This window comes from Podarcis erhardii (genome assembly GCF_964252035.2).
Source record: "Podarcis erhardii genome assembly, chromosome: 15".
NCBI lineage: Eukaryota > Metazoa > Chordata > Lepidosauria > Squamata > Lacertidae > Podarcis > Podarcis erhardii.
The window spans coordinates 1,790,354-1,812,174 of NC_138505.1; the positions used below are offsets into that span (position 1 = coordinate 1,790,354).

The 21,821-nt window shown below is 45.0% G+C and overlaps 1 protein-coding gene and 1 long non-coding RNA gene across 6 annotated transcripts in view; both read left to right on the forward strand.

Moving 5' to 3' along the window:
• The window catches only part of LOC309329837 (T-lymphocyte surface antigen Ly-9-like), a 77,878-nt gene extending 67,180 nt beyond the window's left edge, over nucleotides 1-10,698 (forward strand). Inside the window, exon 9 of one of the 2 annotated variants that reach the window (XM_081840936.1) lies at nucleotides 9,574-9,728. In XM_081840936.1, coding sequence (XP_081697062.1) covers nucleotides 9,574-9,585 — 12 coding nt within the window. In that variant the 3' untranslated portion in view covers nucleotides 9,586-9,728. Of the gene's footprint in view, nucleotides 1-9,573 lie in introns of both variants that reach the window. The other variant, XM_081840931.1, reaches the window with a different exon arrangement.
• Nucleotides 10,699-11,863: 1,165 nt separating this feature from the next.
• On the forward strand, nucleotides 11,864-21,036 carry LOC309330111. Of its 4 annotated transcripts, none has more exons than XR_014151270.1 (7): nucleotides 11,864-12,409; nucleotides 14,452-14,678; nucleotides 16,192-16,535; nucleotides 17,399-17,694; nucleotides 18,208-18,333; nucleotides 18,470-18,558; nucleotides 20,294-21,036. It is a non-coding gene; the product is annotated as an uncharacterized lncRNA (long non-coding RNA). The 4 variants fall into 4 exon arrangements; XR_014151271.1 differs by having other exon boundaries at nucleotides 14,488-14,678; XR_014151273.1 differs by having other exon boundaries at nucleotides 12,378-12,409; nucleotides 14,040-14,678.
• Nucleotides 21,037-21,821: the final 785 nt, after the last annotated feature.

Below are 21,821 nucleotides of genomic sequence, written 5' to 3' on the forward strand. Positions count from 1 at the left end.
GTTATGAAGGGGAATGTAACTGATAATGCTGAGCTCATCTGGAGAATAGGCCCCCTCCCTGAAAATCCCCCCCATCTCAGGGTCATTGTGGTTTGGCACCTGCTGGGGGCTCACATTCCACTGACAAGAGCCCCCACCCCACTAGACCTTCTCCTTTCCACCTCAGCTTTCTCATTCTGGCCCAAACAATCATGGTGGGTGTCATGGGCCCAGGGGGTTTGTGGGCGCTGGCCAGATGAGGCTGGTGACATGGAGGAGACACCCCAGAGGGACCGGCTAGACTGGGATAGATCCTGGGGAGCTCAATGCCCCAGCCAGAGGGAGGATCCTAGAAAGGTCTGGAGAAGGATATGGGAGACAGCTGTATGCCATCTTCCCCTCACCTCTGAAATGTATTCTCAGTTAACTCTTGTGTTGTTTGTATTTGTGTACTTAAGCCTGGATTTGGTAATATTGAATTTATTTCCCCCCCAAAAATCATTCCCATCATTTTTAAATTTACTGTCCTATTCCATATTTCATACAATGGTATTTCAATTTGTATTTCTTTTGATGTTTTGAATGTTTGCTGTGAGGCACTTTGGGCAAAGCCCATTGTGGAAGGGATGCATATAAATAAACCCAATCAATCCCAATCAAGAGGTAAGTAACTGAGACAAATGATCTTGTTTACTAGCACCCAGTTTCTCGTGTGGTGGGGCAATGTAACAGTGATCTTTGTTCTTTGAGCTCAGTGCATAGAACAATCTGCGCATCAGACGAAAGCGGAAGATAGAGAGCCCAACTGCAGGTGGCGCCAGAGCCAATGATAGGTTCAGCCAGTGCTTTTTTCCCCTGGGGGACTCAGGGGTACGCATACCCCTAAACATTTTGTGAATCTTTGTACTTTTCTCCATTTACTGTATTTATTTTTCCTGATTTGAACTATAAAATGGTGATTATCTTGAGTCAAAATGAGAGTACCCCTAAACAAATATTTTTTAAAAAGCATTGTGTAGAGCCAACTAATTCTACTTCTCTCACTGCCTGCCCCACTGAGAGCTACAAGAGGAACCCAGGTACTAAGGAGGAAGGGTCAAGTGGGAGGCCAGTAGAAAGTAAAAAAAGGAAAACAGGTGGGGAATGGTTAAGGACAGGCAGACGTTGTCCTAAGGGAACAGTCTCCACTGCTGTGATGTGTTGCTGCACATTGCAACCTTTTCTCTTCTTTGCAAGGGTTTAGCTGCAGGACTCTGAAAGGCTGGTGATCTCCAAATGTTGGTGAGAATCAAACACCTATTCTTAACAGAAACCTTTAACTGGCAGGTGTATAACACAGAGAGGAACACCCTGAGCTTGCAACTCTTTCTCCTCCTCCACTGATCCTTGCTTGGAATTACCTTTGTACTTGTAACAAAGTCCTTCTCTGATCCTTCCAGGAATATCAGGGGAGGAACAAAGAGCACAGACAGCCTTGCTGGTATAAAGAGGAGGAGGATCTGATCTGCTGGGAAGCTAGAAGAGGGACGGAGATGACGATTGTGTTTGAAAGTTCACAACTCTTGCGAATAAGACCCTGTACTCGGGCTACACTTATAAGATGGATGAACAGGCTTATTTTAAAGCACCTATCCTGTGAAGAAAAATGAAGTTGTCCTTCTCAGGGTGGTGAAACAGATGCCTCAATGCCCACAGGCAGGACCTGAGCTCAACAGTAGCAGGTCTCCCCATTGGTGAGTCCAAGAAAGGGGCATTCTGGTGCCTCACTGCCACTCATGGCTCTCTGTACCTCTGGAGAGATACGATGGAGGATTTTTTTCTCAGAAGGCCTCTTCTTCAGACTATTGCTCTACTCTTCCTTGGGTAAGGACCTCACTGCTTTCTTTCTCTCTCTCACTCAGAAACCACAAGTACGGTAACCCACCTGTATGTATTGTTGTGAAGAGAGAAATTATTGGCAATATTGGTAACTAGCACTCAGGGCCTCCTCTCCCCAGTTGGAACTCTTTCAGAACACCCTGGCTGGCTTCAAAGGGAGCTCCAACACAACGCTTTTGAGAGTTCAATTGTATGTGTGATATTTGTTACTGAGCTGAACTTGGGAGGACAATCTGAATGAATGATGGTGGTGATCATCTCCCCTAAAGGTGTGGAGTGGAATGGAATAAAAGCACAGGACATGCTGACTGCAAGTCAACCTCATCTCTAGGGCAGAAATGTTTTCATGCGGGATATTTTCCTGTGATGTGTCAGTTATTCACCAACACAAAATAAATATCAGTTTAGAGCCAACAGTGAATTAGAGGAGCCAACCAATGAGCAGGAAAAGGCAACTGGGGATCTTGGTGGAAAAGAGTCAGTTTCCCCAAAATTTGACCAATGGGCAGATGTTCCCCAAAACAGATGTTCCCCAAAATTTGGCCAGTGGGCAGCTTTGAAAAGATTTAAGTGTTTAATTGGTTGCTTTAGATACAGATGACGTTCAGACCTCACACTATTTTATTTCAAAACTGTATACTTTTTTTTAAAAAAAAAAATAATATTCTGGGCCAATCTTCTGCCTGAGTTAATCTGGATCCCAGTTCCTGGACACTAGGACTTGGAATGTCATTTTGGAATTGTAACAACTTCCTTCTCTTACCGCAAAGGGCCACGTTGCTATAAGAGCTAGGAGAATGGATTAAATGTTTAACTAGAGAGAGTTGGGCAGTTCAAGTGGGTCAATGTACAATTCAGCAACAGTTAAGATTAATCTTGGAGATTGTAAACTTTCTTGGATTTTGGTCCCAAATACCTGAGAGACTACTTTCTTCCCCTAGTCCATCTCAGCTGTTAAAACTAGGGGCACTCTTGGTAGTTTCACCTCCCTCAAACTTTTGGGGGAGTGCCAGCCCAGGAGAGGACCTTCTTTGTGACAGGCTGCTAAACTGTAGTCGTCCCTCCCCACAGAGTTGCACCTGGCACCTTTAGTGTGGAGTTTCCATTATATTCTGAAGAGTCACCTCTTTACCCTAACGTTGACACTTGCAATATAATTTTTATTTTATTTTTTATAATATTTATTTTATTACTTTTTCATTAATAACAATCCAACATAGACCATATAATTACAATAAGCAATAATAATTCAATTAAAAAAGCCAATTGTCAGATTCCAGCTTAAACATTTTGGTTGACTTGCCCTGTACTGATTTTGGGAGATTTTTAGGAGATGTCGATTCCTTGTTCCCACTCCAATCCACCTATTTGATCCAAATAATATAGTTCCGATGTTGATCCTTTATTTTAACAGCTACTGGTGTGTAGACTTTCATTTGGATTTACCGTATTTTTCGCTCTATAACACACATCTGACCATAACACGCATATAGTTTTTAGAGGAGGAAAACAAGGGAAAAAAATTCTGAATGAAACGGTGGATGTATCATTTTTGTGCTTCATGCTGTGGCCACAGACATGTGATTTGACGGTGAGTTTGGGTTGGCCCAATACAAAAATCCTGAGAATCCATGTGGATCTGTGCTTTGTAACCACGTTTTTGCACCATTGCGGCCCCAGGCAACAGTGGGTGCGTTATTTTTTTGGTGCAGGCTGTAGCCATGGACATGTAATGTGATCTGATGGTGAATTTGGGGTGACCCAATGCAAAAATCCTGAGGAACCATGTGGATCCGTGCTTTGTCACCATGTTTTAAATGGGGAGGGAAGGAAAAACACAGAAGGGACAAGGAGCACGAGAGGGGTGTGCGGAAAAGCAGCTGGCTAAGAATGCAAGGGAGGGATTTAACGGGAGGGAGGAAAGGAAGGCAAAAGTCCCCCCCAAGCCATCCCCCCTCTCTTCTCTCTCTCTCTCTCCCACCTGCATGTTTTTCGACTGCCTGCGAGTCCCTAGAGCACGGAGAGGAGGAGGTGGTGGGCTGGAGCCGGCACGCAGTGTGACTAGGAAAGAATTAGAAGGAAGGACGCGATCCTTCCCTTAACCCTCTGCTTGCCAGGAGGGCAGGGGATTCCCTGCTCTTTGTTGAGTTTGAGCAAATGCAGCAACAGAAACAGAAGTGGGTGGGCAGTAAGACCCTGAGGCAGAATGCAGGAAAGCGGCAGCTTCCACCTTCCATCCACCCACCCGCCCGATCTTATTTTTGCCTGATTTTTGCCTCTGCACTCGAGCGAGTCAGCTCCAGGGACCACACATTCGCTCAATGACACGCACAGACATTTCCCCTTACTTTTTAGGAGAAAAAATCTGCGTGTTATAGAGCGAAAATTACAGTAACTGTTCCATATCCTTTAATTTGGAAGAGGAGTTTGTATCTGGTAACTCTGAATGGAATTGTTGTTGTTTTTAACCTTCAATCTTCCTTTCTTGTTGCAATCAATCATTTTTGGCATCCCCCCCCCCACTCCAAGGACTCAATATTACTGCGGAGTGACCTTTCACCATCTTGCTTCTCTTAAAAACGAAAGTGGGCTGGCATCTGGCATCTGGCCATTACTCTGGGCTGATTTCCAGCTTTGAATTGTTTCCCATCCAATAACAAGCTGTTATCTCAACAACACCATAATAAATCAAAGTTCAAGTTCTCCATAGGAGGGTGTTGCCACAGAACATCCCAATATTTCCCACACAGTCCCATTCTTTCAATTAATCCATAAGCATTATAAAGTTCTTACTGATTCCCTCTTGCAGCCTATTAATAATTGCAATCCATTAATAATCACAATCCATTAAAAGATAATTTTCTTCTTCGTGAAGAGCTGCCAAATCATAAAACAGCATAGTGAATATATAAAAGAGAAAGCAAAGGCTTCTCTCCACCACATACCAATCCAAAAACAATGAAAATCTTCTCCAGATCAAGACCTTAGCACTCAGTGGCTGATTCATTTAGCAGGTTAACTTGTCTCCTTCTTCCAGAACATGCCCGTTTCTTAAGTCTGAATTCTGAAACATCTTAAAAAACAGAAGAATCTCCGCTCATGGTGTCTGCATTGGAAAGTTTCCGATGCTTGCAGTGCTATGCACTCAGCATCCCCTCCGCCCTGCATTCTGTAGGAGCAGGAGGCAGGTATCAGACAATCTGTGAGTGAGAGCTCGCCCCATCCCCCGACCCTGGAGGAGGGGGCATTGCAAGGATAATTACTCTCAAATTATCCTTAATTGGCTGCGTGCCCGGGGTCTGCTATCATTGGAACTGCTGTTCACAATGGCGGCCAAACCAGAAGTCCTCTGCAAAATAATTGTTAGGACCCTCCTTATTACATTTTAAGACTGCATTTCAAATTGCTGTGACCTGCTCTGGGACCTCATAATGGAGCTAAAAACAATAATGATACTAATTTTCACCTTTGTTTGTATCTCCTCCCCCACCACCTTCCCCTCACTAGAAACTTTAAGCCATGCAGTTTGGAATACAACACATCAAGTGAAGGGAATGCTGGGAGGATCAATCTTGTTTCCTGCCCATGTATCTCTAGGAATAACAGCGGAGAAAATGGAATGGGACTTTCTACCCCAAAGGGGTGGCCTGGGCTTTTGGCTGGGGGAATTCAGTCATGGGAAACTGGAGCACCCGAGTCCCACTGACCGGTTTGGACAACGGCTAGACATGGTGGACGAGACAACACTGAGGATCAAAGACCTGGAGTTGGATGACAGTGGGATCTACAATGCTCGCATCTGGTTTACTAAGGCACAGTTTCAGGAACAGAGTTTCAGCCTCACTGTTTATGGTAAGTTATTGCTTTCAGTGTTTGGCTCGTGGAATAGGATCAGCACCATTTCATTACGTAGGAACTGGCAAGCATATGGGGCCCAGACCTTATGCTGATTTCATTTGTGTTCCACAGAGCCAGTGCCAACACCACAGATAGACCACCAAGTGGAATCCAAGACTCCAGATGGATGTAATGTGACCTTGAGATGCCACACACCTGGAAGGAAAGATCTCAGTATCTCCTGGGAAACAGGGAATCCGCACAGGGCCTTAGGAAAGAGTGTTTCTGACAATGACCAGGAGCTCCATGTCTCCCTCTGGAACAGTTCTTTGGACTCTAAATTCACCTGCCTGGTCAGCAATCCTGTTGATCAAAAGGGAGCCTCGTTTGACTTGCTCAACATCTGCCAGAGTGATGAAGGTGAGCAATATATCCTTTCCTTCATTATCCAGAGGAGGTGCTTCTGGTGGTGAATAGGCAGGCTGGCCCTTAACATGAGGGGCTTGAGGAGATGTGTTTCTATTAATAAATGCTGCTCTTCGCATGCTTGTGAGCAGGATTGGAGCATACACAGTGCACCTTAAAGACTGATCTGATCCTGTGAATTGCTGCTGCTGCCCCCATCTCCTCCTATTCCTAGCTTAAGATATTGATTCAGGGCAGGCAAGTGTGTCTGACAGGCATTCACAGCCCAAATCATTGCAATACAAAGGGGAAAGCTTCACAATGCTTGCTTATCTCTTGTTATTTATTCTACTGTTCTCAGCCAGGTGTGAGCATGGGCTTTGAATCTTGGGATCATGGGTTCAAGCCACACCTTGGGCCAAAGCTTCCTGCAACACAGCAGGTTGGACTAGATGACTCTAGTTGCCCCTTCCAACTCTACAATTCTATGACTCTATGAGTCAGTCATTCAGTCAGTTGTTATTAGAGTAAGTTTTGAGAAACTCTTATTGTTCATTGCAGGTGGAGAGCTTGGACGTTCGAGTTGGATTCTATGGCTTATCTATTCCCTCATAGTTCTTCTGGTGATACTGGTGCTGGTGCTGGTGTGGATGGGCTGGAAGATCATATTTAAAAGGCGTAGAAGAGGTAGGACCATCTCAACTGATCTTCTTCCCATCTCGCCTGAGAAGGGGGCTTCCTGTCAAATACTGTATACCTCTACCTTTCTTTTGCTTATCCCAAAAGGCAGAGACTGGTCAGTGCCATGGACTCAGTAATGTGTCTCATGTTGCATTCCACAGGTGTTCCCTCTGTGATGGGAGAGGAAGGGGAGAGTTCTCTTACAGAGAGTAGCCACATAGAAGATGGTGATGATAAGGTGAGGTGGTCGTTGTGCAAAGTAATGAAGGGGTGATTGGTAGATAATAACAATGAAAGCATCTGATATATTTGGGAGGCATTTATTACTTATGAAATTATTATTAAAGTTGTAATTTGTTATTTTTAAAGAAACAACAGTAACAGCAAACAGATTTCAAACAGGCCAGTGACCTGATAATAAATGGCCATCAGTTTGGCACAACCCCTCCCTATGAACCATCCCTTCTCATCTGCACGAAGCCTCTCTTAAAATTATCTTTCACTGGCACTGGACTCCATCCCATCCAGCCAAAATAAACTCTAGCATCTCTCCCTTATGCTGGAAAGACTCGCATTTCCATATATGGTGGAGCTCCATGTTGTGATACTCCTACTGGGAAAAGGTGTTTCACGCTGTTTCCAAAATTACGCATCAACCCCTTCCACCCACATCAGCTCTTGCCTTGTTATAATTTGACTCAGATTTAAACAATAACCTTAAATGCAGAGACTTTGTACTTTTACTATTATCAGCAGCCTGATTTACAATAGTCTGATACAGGAAATAATCTATAGAAATCCCCATTGAAATCTGGGTAAATAACAGTTGGAGTGTGGCTCTATCACAGCTCCTTACTTGCCAAAGACGGCTAATTAAAGAACTTCAAAGACAGACACTTTTGGCAAGACTTGGCTTCCATTCTTTTCCTTTATGAAATGACACAGAGTATATAATTTAACCTAGACAGCATCTTAAAAAGCAGAAACATCACCTTGCCAACAAAGGTCCGTATAGTTCAAGCTATGGTTTTCCTAGTAGTGATGTATGGAAGTGAGAGATGGACTGCAAAGAAGGCTGATCGCCGAAGAATAGATGCTTTTGAATTGTGGTGCTGGAGGAGACTCTTGAGAGTCCCATGGACTGCAAGAAGATCAAACCTCTCCATTCCGAAGGAAATCAGCCCTGAGTGCTCCCTGGAAGGACAGATCCTGAAGCTGAGGCTCCAAATGTATTGCTTGTGTGCTGTGTGCTGCATATGACACTTAATAAGAATGTACCATTGGAGAAGTTACTGTAGTTATAGGTTGTTCTTTTATTTTCTGTCAGGTTTATTACAGGTTTCTGTCAGGTTTATTCTGTCAGGTTTATTATTCTGTCCGTTTTATTATAAAAGAACAACTTATACAAGAAACAGCACGCTGGCAGCTTTATTACTTTCAGATTTATTAAGCAATTACAGTGTCACAGCAGTCTGGGCTCTCTTAGTTCAGCCTTCACTGCTCGAGTTAGTTGCCAAGACTAGATTCCTTTTCTGGCCAAGGCAGGATATTCCCCACTTCCTCCTCCACTTCCTTCTGGGTTTACATTGCTCCAAGAGCCAGCTCCTCCTTCTGCTCTTAGGAGACTCTGGTGCAGTTAGCACCTTCTCATCTGGAATAGAGTGTAAACCCAGTCGTTCTCCTTCAGACTGCTCTATCAGCTCTGTATTGCTTTGAGAACTGACAGGCAGCACAGAGCTGTCTTTGCCATTGGTTCTAGTTACAGGTTTGTAGCCGTGTTGGTCTGCCTTGGTCGAAACAAAATAAAAAATATACCTCTTGTCAGGTGCTGGTGTGGTTGCTCAAGAGTAAACAGGCAAGACTCCGACCTGTCTTTTCCAGGCTTTATTCTTGGTGCAAACTATTTACAGTGAAGAGCGTTGTAAGTTCATGTCTGGCTCAGCCGCTAGCAGAATCTGGAAGTGGTGGTCTTTGTACCTCCCCCAGCATAAAAGTCGCATCACCTGCAACCTTTTCCTCCCCTCCCTGCGCCGAAGCCTGCTGCGCAGAATGGGTGCTGGCAGGGGCGTTCTTCCCGCCTCTCCGGTTTGCTCAGGCTCTCCCTAGCATCCCCTGGTCCCTGCACCTCTTCTCAACTGGAGGTGGGGCTTTCCTCCTCGCTGGAGGAGGAACTGCTTCGCAAGATTTTCAGAGGCTCCCTATAACACAGCTGCCCTTCCATCTCTCGCCTCTGAGCTGATGGCAGTTCCCGGACACCTCTCAGTATAAAGGATATAAGGGTCTGCTGACTTCTGTTTCAGTGTATCTGAAGAAGTGTGCATGCACACGAGAGCTCATACCAATAACAAACTTAGTTGATCTCTAAGGTGCTACAGGAAGGTTTTTTTATTTATTTTGCTACTGGTGTTAGTGGTTCACTGCGCCAGGGCACTGGCCTCTCAGGGGCGCCGTAGCGAGTGGTGGAGCTGTGCGGCATTGCCTGAAGCCTCCACTTTCCCTGCATGCCCACCAGCTGCACCGCGCCAACTATATGGCGGCAGCTTCACTCCCAAGCCTCTGCATCTGCTAAAGATGACCCTGATCCCGGTCGTCGTCCTCCTCTTGCTTCCTGGTGAAAGGCAGTGTGCAGGGAAGATGCCTGCTTTTAGGCCAATTAGTATCCTTTCTTGGAGACCGCTGGACTTGGACAGGACTTTAATTTTCTCCTGGGTTCAGGTGGGCCCAAAAGCCCAGAAATTGTCTGAGGCGTTTCATCCCCAGAGTTCCTCCTGTCATATTTTCTCTCCAATGCAGATTGAACACTGAATCCCACAGACCAACCCTGCAGGTTGACTTGGAGAAAGAGGAATTCTCAAGCTGTTCCACACTATCCAGAAAATGCTTTCATTCTCTCGCTTCTTGTACAGTCTCAGAAACAGATCCCTCAGAGACTGAACATTACATGAGAGGTCAGGCACATCTCCAGGAGCCACTGCTGAGGAATTCACTGAGGGTCCCTCTGTTGAAAGACCCATTGAAGATCTCTCAATGCTGCCAGTTGAGCCGGAGCTATAGCCTATCCAGCAGCCTTCAACACTGGCCCCAAAGGTCTTGTGACCAGGACAGAGAGCAACATACCCAGACTTATCCAGTGACTATGGAAGGGGTCTCCTTGAGTGCAAGGAGTCCCAGAAATGCCTTCATCACCAGCTGCAAACAGGGTACATAAGACAATCCTCTTGAGCTTTCCTGTTGCTGGAAACAGCACAAGTCTCTGGCTTCTTCAACCCAGGCGCCTTGCCTTTCCTTTCCTTTCCTTTCCTTGCCTTGCCTTGCCTTGCCTTGCCTTGCCTTGCCTTGCCTTGCCTTGCCTCTCTTTCCCTACTGAGCTTGGACTCCTTCCATCTAGACTCAATGTGTAAATAAGTGAAGAAATCATATTTCTTAAATCTACAACAGTCTCTGCTGTGTCTTCCATTCTCCAAATGAACACAGACTCTGTGTGGTGCCTGGTTTCCATGGGCTCTTGCCACCTCTGGGCAGAGATTGGGGCAGGCACTAGACTTTTAGAAGAATACATTGGACTGGAGCACAAGGTTGTTTTCCCTCTTCTCCCTGGCAAAACATCCACAAAAGAGACTTTCTTCTGGGAAGGAGACATATCTTCCTACCAGGGAGACTAAAAAGGAGCGAGGCAAATATTTAACAACAGCAGAGTGACGGTGCTTGTCTGGTGTAAATAAGCAGGGTGTTCCAAAGACCAGTGTTGCCAACCCTGAAAGATTGATCCCTTGGAAGTACAAAGCAAACATTGTGACATTTATACATGAGCCAGTTCTTCTTGCTCTTTGGTTCCATCTTTGTCTTGTTCTTTCTTTGCTTCTTCCCCTCAACCATCATCATACCGTGGGATGTGGTTGACGAGGGAGGAGGGGGAGGGTTTGTGAGAAGCTTGAACGTGTACTTTGTCTTAAGGCAGAGAAGTTCTCCAGGTGTCATGTTTCAAAGGAGAGAGAGAGAGAGTCACCAGTACAACAAGTGGGGCAGGATCCCAGCTTCAGCACTGCCCATATCCACCCAGAGTGTCTTTCTGTCACCCTGAACCTCTCAAAATAAGCTGGGCTAGAGACCCTGGATGCACATTTGCCCACAGAGACCTTCCCTGGTGTCCATGGGGTCCCATCTCACCCCCTTTCATTTTAGCAAAGCAATTTTGCTTAATTTAAGTCATTTTGTGCTATTTTCAATTTGTATTGCTTGGTACACTTTATGATCAATGAATACAAAACATTCATGTACTGATATGCACACATTTCCCCAGTACATGCATGTTTGTACATATTAAAGTAAAGGTAAAGGGACCCCTGACCATTAGGTCCAGTTGTGACTGACTCTGGGGTTGCGGCGCTCATCTCGCTTCACTGGCCGAGGGAGCCGGCCTACAGCTTCTGGGTCATGTGGCCAGCAGGACCAAGCCGCTTCTGGCGAACTAGAGCAGCGCATGGAAACGCCATTTACCTTCCCGCTGGAGCGGTACCTATTTATCTACTTGCACTTTGACATGCTTTCAAACTGCTAGGTTGGCAGCAGCAGGGAGCGAACAGGAGCTCACCCCGTCGTGGGGATTTGAACCGCCAACCTTCTGATCAGCAAGCCCTAGGCTCTGTGGTTTAACCCACAGCACCACCCGCGTCCCTTAATTGGCTTCTAAACAGCAAAGCAAAATTCAGACAAGTGTGGAATTTCATCTGTCATGGATGGTTTAGCTAAGATTCCTGCACTGAAGGGGGTTGGACTAGAGGACCCTTGGGAGCCCTTCCAACTCTACCATTCCATGAGTCAAACAATATGCTAAAAGAAACAGGGGTTACTGAACATAGATACAGAAAAAGTAATGCCTCTTGTCGTCCTGCAAGACCTGCAACCGACTCACTGAATTTCCGAATTTCTGTGTGGGCACCTGGTGCACATTTCTTATTTTTAACTCACAGCTTTCTCAGCCTGCATGACTGTGGGCAAGCTTATCAATTACTTCACACTTTTTCCCTCTCAGAGGGAGCTTTGGGGCTGCAGCTTTTCTTATGCCTGGGAATAAAAGCAGAAGCCTGTTGCTGTACCAATGAGGACAAATCAACTCTCCACCATCAGCAGCCACACCTGAGGCTCCCTATATTCCTGGTCAGAAATATTCATGAATTTTCCCACAGGCACCCGGCTGACCATTGTGAGAAGAACAGGATGCCAGGCTAGATGAGCCATTGACAGGATCTTTTTATGTTCTGATTTTCCTGATTAGCCTCTGGAGTTGACTGGGGTTCGGGGGCATATGAATATTCCTTTGGGGTTCAGTGACATATGAATTTTGCTTCTTTGAACTTTTTTCAAGGAGATAAAAATCTGGGGAATTGCAATGCTTTTTGTTGTTGTTAAATTTGTTACAACCACAACGGTCTGCAAAAGCTGCCGGCGTTTTTCATTGCTTGGTCTGTGCCCCGATCTGTCAGAAGACTTTTGTTAATAGCCAGTCTTTGCAAACAGCTATTCTCCTCCTCCCCCACATTCCACACCCAGAAACACTTCTGCAGAGAAGCAAACATGAGCTTTGTGTACAGTCGTTTCCTGTTCAGAATGTTGCTGTACTTTGCTCTGGGTAAGTCACACACTGTTTGTCCTGAAGAGCAATAAGACCTGCACCAGCAGCTGGTTTCTTCAGGAGGCTGGGGAAGAGACTGAGCATCATTGTCCTCCCTGACATTTGCCCCCTGCAGCTGCCAGACTCCTCTGGAGAAGGATTTGGGAGCCAGCTGTATGCCATCTTCCCCTCCTCTCTGAACTGTATTTAAGACAGACTGCTTGGAGTGCCACAAGACCCATGCCAGAAATTTCATTGTCCGTTAATTCTTGGGTTGCATTGTATCCATGTACTTAAGCCTCCATTTTTTTGTGGGGTGGGGGCAGTAATATTGATTTTATTCTGTGTTTGCCAAATTGTTTATTTCTGCCATTTTTTAAAAAAATTACTGTCATATTCTGTATTTTGTCCTTTTGTATTTCCAGTGCTCTGTTTTTGTTTTTATGATTTGCATGTTTGCTGTAAGCCACTTTGGGCACAGCTCGTTGAGGAACAGATGCATATAAATAAACTCAATCAATATCAATCAAGAGCACAGTAACTGAGGCAGCTGATCTTGGTTACTAGCTCCCGGTTCCTGGAGAGGGTGGGGCAATGACAGAAATCTTTGTTACTGAGCTCAGTTTGTAGGACAATCTGCCTGACTGAAAGGTACGAGAATAACACAGATACTAAGGAGGAGGCAGTTCCAGGGCTCATTGAAAGTGAAAAAGAAGACAGGTGGGCACTGGCTAAGGTATGGTTACCAGACGTCCCCATTTCCCAGAAACAGTCCCCAGATTTACAAATCTGTCCCCGGAATGTCCCCGGATTACATTTAATGTCCCCGGATTTATATTTTAATTGTTGTAGATTTATTAGTAGGGAATGAATGTTGTGTGATTGGTTCAATGGCACAAGACACATTATATGGGGACTTCTGGTGAGGCAAAATGGCGGGCACCATGGCAGCGGGCAGTTCCTGTAGCCAGCCAGAGCCAATTGTGCTCCCAGGCTGGCTCCGGGCTGCTGAGACTGCCGCCACCGCCACCACTGCCGAGGGGGAATCGGGGACACCCGGTGCATCAACTGGAACAACTGACACACACACACACACACACACGACCCAAACTGAGCTAGGAGCGAGAGTGCCTGGCCACCCAGGCAACTGCCCAGCAGTGCTCTGGGGCCAGGAAAAACCCGGAGCCGATGCAGGGAGAAGGAGGAGAGTAGAAGAAGGAAGAGAGAGAAAGAGGAAGGAGAAAAAAAGAGGGGAGCCCCGACCTTGCTGCGCCGCTACTGCCACCGCCGCTAGGGAGGAGAGGTAGAAGAGCACCGGGAGGACAAGGCTGAGCCCAGGTCTGACCTGAGCCTACTCTTAGCACTCAAAGAGAGCAGGCCAGGGCCCAGAGGAAGGCTGCGCGACAGAGGAGACCACAGAAGAGAAGGTATTACTTCTTTTTTTAAAAAAAAAAATCACTTTTTTAATCACTTTTTTATTCTCTTTTCAAAAAAAAAAAGTGTCCCCAGATTCTTTGAAAAAAAATCTGGTAACCTTAGGCTAAAGCTGGCAAAGGCAGTGTCCCACCCATCCTCAGGGAACAGTCTCCATTGCTGCTGCTGCTGCTGTTGTTGCTCCACATTTGCAACTGTTTCTCTCCTTTGCAAGGGTTTTGCAGCACTCTGAAAGATTGGTGGTCTCCAGATGTGGGTGAGAATCAAACACCTTTTCTAAACAGAAACCTTTAACAGGCACACAGGCAGGTGTTTAACAACAAAGAAGCACGCTGAGCACTCACCCTCTTTCTCCTCCTCCACTGATCCTTCCTGGTTTATAAAGGGAGGACGAAAGAGCAGTGAAAGGAGGAGTCAGAAACAAAGGAGGGAAAACACAGAAGGGGAGGGAGACCGAGCACAGACAGCCTTCCTGGTTTGAAGAGGAGGATCTGATTTGCTGGGAAGCGAGAGGAAGGAAGGAGCCGACCGTTGTGTTCGAAAGTTCATGACTCTTGCTGATAAAACTCTGTAGTAGGGCAATGCTTATAAGATCAGGCTTATTTTAGAGCATCTATCCTGTGCAGAAAAATGAAGTTGTTCTCCTCATGGTGGTGAAATAGATGCCTCAATGGGAAGTGCACAGGCAGGAGCTGAGCTCAACAGCAGCAAGTCTCCCCATTGGTGAGTCCCATAAAGGGGCATTCTGGTTCCCCACTTCTACTCATGGCTCTCTGCACCTCTGGAGAGATACGATGGTGGACTTTTCTCGCAGAAGACCTCTTCTTCAGACTACTGCTCTACTCTTCCTTGGGTAAGGAATTCACTGCTTTCTCTCTCAAAAACAAAACAAAAACAAAAACAAAGAAACCCCACCTAAATGCATGGAGGAGCACTGTGAGTTTGATTTGTCATGAAGGGGGAAATTATTGGCAATATTGGTTACTAGCACTCAGGGTCTCCTCTCCCCAGCTGGAACCTCCCCCCAAACACCTTAGCTGGCTTCAAAGGAAGCTCCAAAAGAACGCTTTTGAGAGTTTAATCGTGTGTGTATTCTTTGTTACTGAGCTGATGTATGATGAAGGTGTGCAGTGGAGCGAAATAAAAGCACAGGATATGATGACTGCAAGTCGACCTCGTCTCTAGGGCAGAAATGTTTTCCTGCAGGATTTTAACTAAATCATTAACATACAAAATAAATATCAGTTAAGAGCAAACAATGAATTAGAGGAGCCAACCAATGAGCAGGAAAAGGCGACTGGGGATCTTGGTGGAACAGAGTCAGTTTCTTCTCTGAACTCTGAATAAACTTATCTCAGTTTCACAAAAAAAATGTGCATAAACGTTTTTTTCCTGAAACACACATGCAGATGGTTTTTAGACTGCTGCTTGGAATAATTTTTCACTGGGTTAGAGCTTTCTATGTTGAGTTTTCAACAGACATTTTGCAGAGCTCTGATTCTGCCTTGAGACTTTCGTGCAAACAGGCAGTATATAAATCTTGTTAACTGAAATAAATGAACTTTTGTTCCCTGTGTAGGGAAATTCTACTTCTTTCTCAGAATTTTTCCTTGTGACAATTACACAGAGCCCGATGTTCCCCAAAATATGACAAAGGCACAGCTTTAAGTGTTTAATTGGGTGCTTTATTTACAGATGAAGTTCAGACCTCACATTATTTTATTTTAATCACCTGGACCAATCTTCTCTCTGAGTTTTTCTGGCTCCCAGGTCCTGGACACCAGATAGATGCCTATTGCTGGAGAACAAAGAGCACTTGAATTTTGGAATGTAACTTTGGAATTGTAACAATGTCCTTCTCTTACAGTAAAGGGTCACATTGTTTGGACAACTAGAAGAATGGAATAATTGTTTAACTTGTGAGTTGGGCATTTCCAGTGCGTCTATGTACAATTCAGCAACAGTTAAAATTAATATTGGATATTGTAAACTTTCTTTTATTTAGGTCCCAAATACCTGAGAGACTAGTTTCATCTCCCTCAAACATTTGGGGGAGTCCCAGCCCAGGAGAGGACTTTCTTTGTGGCAGGCTGCTAAACTGTAGGTGTCCCTCCCCACAGAGATGCAACCGGCACCTTCATTGAAGAGTTTCCATTATATGTTGAAGATTCACCCTTTCACCATACCACTGACACCTGCAATATAATTTTTAGGCCCCTTCCTATTACGTTTTAATGCTGCATTTTAAATTGTTGCAACTTGCTCTGGGACCTCATGATGGAAGATGGATAAGGAGCTCAAAACAATAATGATACTAATTTCCCCCTTTGTTTGTATCTGCTCCCCAACCACCCTCCTCTCACTAGACACTTTAAGCCATACAATGGGGAATCCAACCCATCAGGTGAAGGGAATCCTGGGAGGATCAGTCTTGTTTCCTGCCAATGTATCTCAAGGAATAACAGTGGAGAAAATGGAATGGGACTTTCTACCCCAAAGGGTGGCCTGGGCTTCTGGCTGGGGGAATTCAGTCATGGGAAACTGGAGCAACAAAGTCCCACTGACCGGTTTGGACAACGGCTAGACATGGTGGACGAGACAACACTGAGGATCAAAGACCTGGAGTTGGATGACAGTGGGATCTACAATGTTCGCATCTGGCTTACTAAGTCACAGTTTCAAGAACAGAGTTTCAGCCTCACTGTTTATGGTACGTTATTGCGCTTCAAGGCCCCCAAGATCCCACCCCCTTGAAATAACTTCACACTGACACTTATTTTAGTTTTTGGGCAAATTTTGGCCACAACTTTATTCAGTTCAACCATGTGAGCGGTATTGGCTTAGGCATTGGCTCCAAACTATAGCTGACTCCACCTTTCTGATTGGTAGTCTAAAAGGGTAAACCAAACGAGGGAGCAACATCGATGAAGAGCAACCGAAGCTCACCCTGGGGTTCCTGTAGTCCTGGCATGGCCCTAGCCCCCCAAGCAGACTTTGGACAAGATCCAAATAGCCTGTTCCTGGAGGGGCAGGTGATGGCCGCACCTCCCCTCCCCCACATTTCAATGAGCCAATGCCTAACCGCCGCTTTGCAAGTTGTGACGATTGCTGAGGAGGTAGGTGAAAACCAAGTGGCTATAGCCAATCTGCCAAATGGAAAAATTCCTACCCAGCCCCTATTCCAAAACAGGTGACCCAAACCAAAGCAAGGCCAAAGCGACACTGCCTAACACAAGGGAGCGAGGGCGGGTGTTCGGCAACGCGAAGCAAGTGCCCCCAATTACTTCATGCTGTCATTCTTAACAGCCCCTGGGATCATGCCACCTCCAGGCGATTGGCCCAGTCAGCCTGGCATGATCCCAGGGCTATGGCTAGGGCTTGGGTTACACCCCTCCAACTCCAATTAACCCTTGGTGTGCCTTGAGTGCCCGTGCACAACCAGGACCCTCAATTAGGAGGATCCCATTTGCTTTCACTGTTTGGCTCATGGAATGGGATCATCACCATTTCCCTACAAAGGTACTGGGAGGGGTGGGACATAACCCTTGTGCTGATTTCATTTGTGTTTCACAGAGCCAGTGCCAACACCACAGATACACTTTCAGGAAGTCTCCCAGACTTCGGAGGGATGCAATGTGACCCTGCAGTGCCAGGCACCTGAAAAGGAAGAGTTCAGTATCTCTTGGAAAAGAGGGGAACCCCCCCAAGGGCATTAGGAAACAGCCTGTACGAGTATCAGCTTTCTGACAATGGAAGGAATCTCCGTGTCTTCTGGCGAAAAGACTCTTCGGACTCGGCGTTCACCTGCCTGCTTACTAATTCTGTTGACCAAAAGAATGCCTCCTTTGACTTGCTCAAAATTTGCCCAGGTGATGATGGTGAGCAAGTGTGACCTAGTCAGTGTATGGAGGAAAAGCTGCTTTTAAGAGGGATAGTTCAGCTGGTAGAGCATGAGACTCTTAATCTCAGGGTTGTAGCTTTGAGCCCCATGTTGGGCCAAAGCTTCCTGCATTGCAGGGGGTGGGAATAAATGACCCTTGTAGTCCCTTCCAACTCTACAATTCTGTGATTTGTAGAAATGGTTGAATTGCTTTTGGCTTCCTGGGTATGCAATCTTCTGAATCTCTGTGTTTTTTCTTATTTTATCATGAACGAATCGGGTAGCTGTTGGTTGCAATACAGTTTATAAATGAAAAATAAAAATAAAACGATAGGGGGAAATGAAAGGCAAACCGAAGTGATGGACCTAAACTCTGTGCCAAAGTAATCCAATAAAGTCAATACAAATGGAACAGACTGGCACATTGTTTACCCTTCCAAGTCATGCACTTTGGTGGTTGTTATTAGATAATATTTCAAGAGACTCTCATTGCACATTGCAGGTGTACAGGTCGGACGCCAGAGACATCACATTATCTCCACTGCAGTTGTCATGTTGCTGTTCATGATGGTAGTGGCAGTGGTGTGGAGGAGGAGGAGGAAGCGAAAATTCAAAAAGAAGGAAAGAGGTAGAGCCATCTCTTTCAATCTGTTTCCTGCCTCACCTGGGATGGAGGCTGCTTGTCAAATACACCTTTACTTTACTTTTGCTTATTTTGAGAGGCAGAAGTTGGTCCATGCCATGGAATAAATATGTCTCTTCAGATATTCACTCATTGATGCTAGAGGACTTGGAGAGCTCTTCTGCACACCGGAACTCAGCAAGAAATCCACAACAAGATGACGATAATCAGGTGAGATGAGCTCATGAAGTGGTGAAGGGATGATGGTTCAATGTAATAATTATACACACAAAACAGATTACAAACAGGCAAGAAGACTAAGCCACAGCTACCGCTCTCCCTTACCCAACTCACTGATCAACAGGTTGGTTGGTTGTTTGATTGATTGATTTAAATTTAACTCCTGCCCATCTGGCTGGCTTTCCTCAGCCACTCTGGGTGACTTACAACATATACAAAAACCCAACAAAACATCAAATATTGGGGGGAAATCCTATACAAGCAACCAGCAAACCAATAAATCAATAGAAACCAACAACAACAACAATAACCAACAGTTTGCAGTTACAGTGGTACCTCGGGCTACAGACGCTTCAGGTTACATACGCTTCAGGTTACAGACTCCACTAACCCAGAAATAGTACCTCGGGTTAACAACTTTGCTTCAGGATGAGAACAGAAATCACATGGCGGCGGCAGCAGGAGGCCCCATTAGCTAAAGTGGTACCTCAGGTTAAGAATACTTTCAGGTTAAGAACGGACCTCCAGAATGAATTAAGTTCTTAACCCGAGGTACCACTGTATACCCAAATTAAAGTAACTGCCACCTCCAACTAAACATTTAACCAACATCAACCCAACAAAAATGAAACAGAGGAACCAAAATTAGAACCATTTAGAACATTTTAGAACATTTTAGCCAGTTGCCCCAATCCAAGAATTGTTCCAGCAATGTCCCAGTGGCCTCCCAGGAGCCTCTTTTAGCTGTTCAAGGTGAGTCTGGGCCCCATTCCCTAGGCCAGGGGGAAATGGGAAATTTGTTATGGCATATGGTAGGGGTAGGCAGCCTAAGGCCCAGGGGCCGGATCCGGCCCAATCACCTTCTAAATCCGGCCTGTGGACGGTCCAGGAATCAGCATGTTTTTACATGAGTAGAATGTTTAAAATGCATCTCTGGATTATTTGTGGAGCATAGGGATTCGTTCAGTTTTTTCTTCAAAATATAGTCCAGCCCCCCACATGCTCTGAGGGACGGTGAACCAGCCCATGGCTGAAAAAGGTTGCAGATCCCTGGCATAAGGCATTATTATGGCATTTCACCTGTTTTATGGCATAGGTTTTTGTGAACAAGAATCCAGTTCATGTAATTCATGAAGGAGAGGGAGGCAGCCTCTGCAAAGAGCCAGTTCCCATCAGGGGAACATGCATGCACAGTCAAACTGAGCAGGATTAAACCCTCCTCTCACCCACTGGTGAGCAGAGCATTTGATCCTTCTGGCTGCAGGATTCTGCTTCTTCACAGCGAAAGGTGCATGTAGAACTGTCCCCAGCAGGATTGCAGTCTCCACTCAGCAGCTACTCTGGGTGCCTTCTAAAATGCTAATTGTATCATCAGTTCCAACTGGAATATGAAACAACAACGGAGACATGGACCTTGACTTTAAAAATGTCACTGCCAGCAGAAGCAAACTGCCTCCTTTTGCCTGCTAAAAATGGGCAACTACACCCTAACTTAGGGTGAGTGATCCAGGAACCTGTAGAACCAAATGCTAACCCAAAATGACTGGAAATATTGTGTAGAGAAGGTGTCTGTGATCTTTCTTAGGGCACCATTGAGCTTTGCCAGAACCCCATTCTTCCCCGTTTATTTAGGTGGGTGCAAATCCTCAGTGACTTTTTAAGGAGCTGCATCTGAGTCTCTCCTGTCACGTTCTATAGCTGGTTCTGGATCTCTCTGCTCCTGCAGGTTTTCTGGGACAGAGCAGAAGTTTCAACGAGTTCCCCACCACTCTGGAAATCCTGTCCTTCTGTCTGTTCTGACTCTGTATCAGACCCAGAATCTTCAGGGAATGAAGCCAAGGACCTGGAGGAGAAGGCACCTTTCTTGAAGATGGTGCTAGAGATCTCATTAAGAGACCATCAAAAGAGAGAACCACTGAAGACCCCTCCTGGCCATCAGTACTGGTGGTACCATACGTACCCCAAAACTAAACAGTGCTGGCAACGGCACCAGGATTCCATTGTTGAATTAACTGGACAAGGGTCAAAGTTGCCAACTAAGTATATTAAGGTCATTTGTATAACAAAGGAAGCTGCTTATGCCAGAGGGCAAATGGGTCGGCCCCCTCCCTCACCTGGCTGGCAGTGAGAAAGAGTTGAGTGTGTGTGAGCTGGGCTAAAAGCAGGTGGGTGACAGAAGCCAGAGAGTGAAAGCCATGTCTCATTTCTCTGTTTGTGTCTGTGTAATTTTTAAGTTTTCAGTTTTACAGTTTAAAACATCAGTGACTTCCCGTCTTCTCTTTTCATAGTTCAATTTGCATATCATAAATCCCTATATATTTTACATAAATTAAACCATTCAGTATTCCATTAATACATCCTTCAAAACTTATTTACACTGTTGAATTTACCGTAATGCTGCCAACGTTTTCAAGTGTACACAATTCCCCTCCCCCATATGTTCAATAAACATTTTCCAACTTTTTTAAATGTATGTTCTTCTTGTTCTCTTATTCTACATGTTAGGTCTGCAACTTGTGCATATTCTGTCAACTTAAGTTGCCATACAAAACACAGGCAGCAGTAGTGGCAAACATAAATAGCCTTTTTTGACACCTGGGAATTTCCATCTGAACTATCCCCAACAAAAAGGACTCTGGTTTTGTTTTGGTTTTTTTGGAAAGGTACTTTTGAACATTTTTTTTCAATTCATTATGGATCATTTCCCAATACTCTTTTACCCATTTACAGGTCTACCACATACGAAAGAACGTTCCCTCAACCTCATTGCGTCTCCAGTGCAGATAATCACTTATCTGATTCAGTCTTATACATCTTAGCAAGTCTACTCGGAGCTAAATACCACCTGCAAATCATTTTCAAATAATTATCCTTCATAGAATAACATGCTGGAGACTTCAGATCGTTCTTCCAAAGTTTTTCCCAAAAATTAAAATCTATGTTACATCCTATATCTATTGCTCAATGTGTCATAGAAGCTTTGACAAGCTCATCTTTTGATTCCCAATCTAATAACAGATTGTATATTTTTCTTTTGATTCCCAATCTAATAACAGATTGTATATTTGTAAAGTTTTTCTTTGTTTTGTATAAGTTCTTTTTTTGAATTGTGATCTCTGGTCCAAAAAAAACATTTTCCCTATGTCAAACATTTCATGTAACTGATGATATTGTAGCCAGCCCATAACATGGCTCCTTACACTTTCCATTGATTTCAGTTTAGGTTCCCCCTCTATAAAGTGCAGCAATTCCCT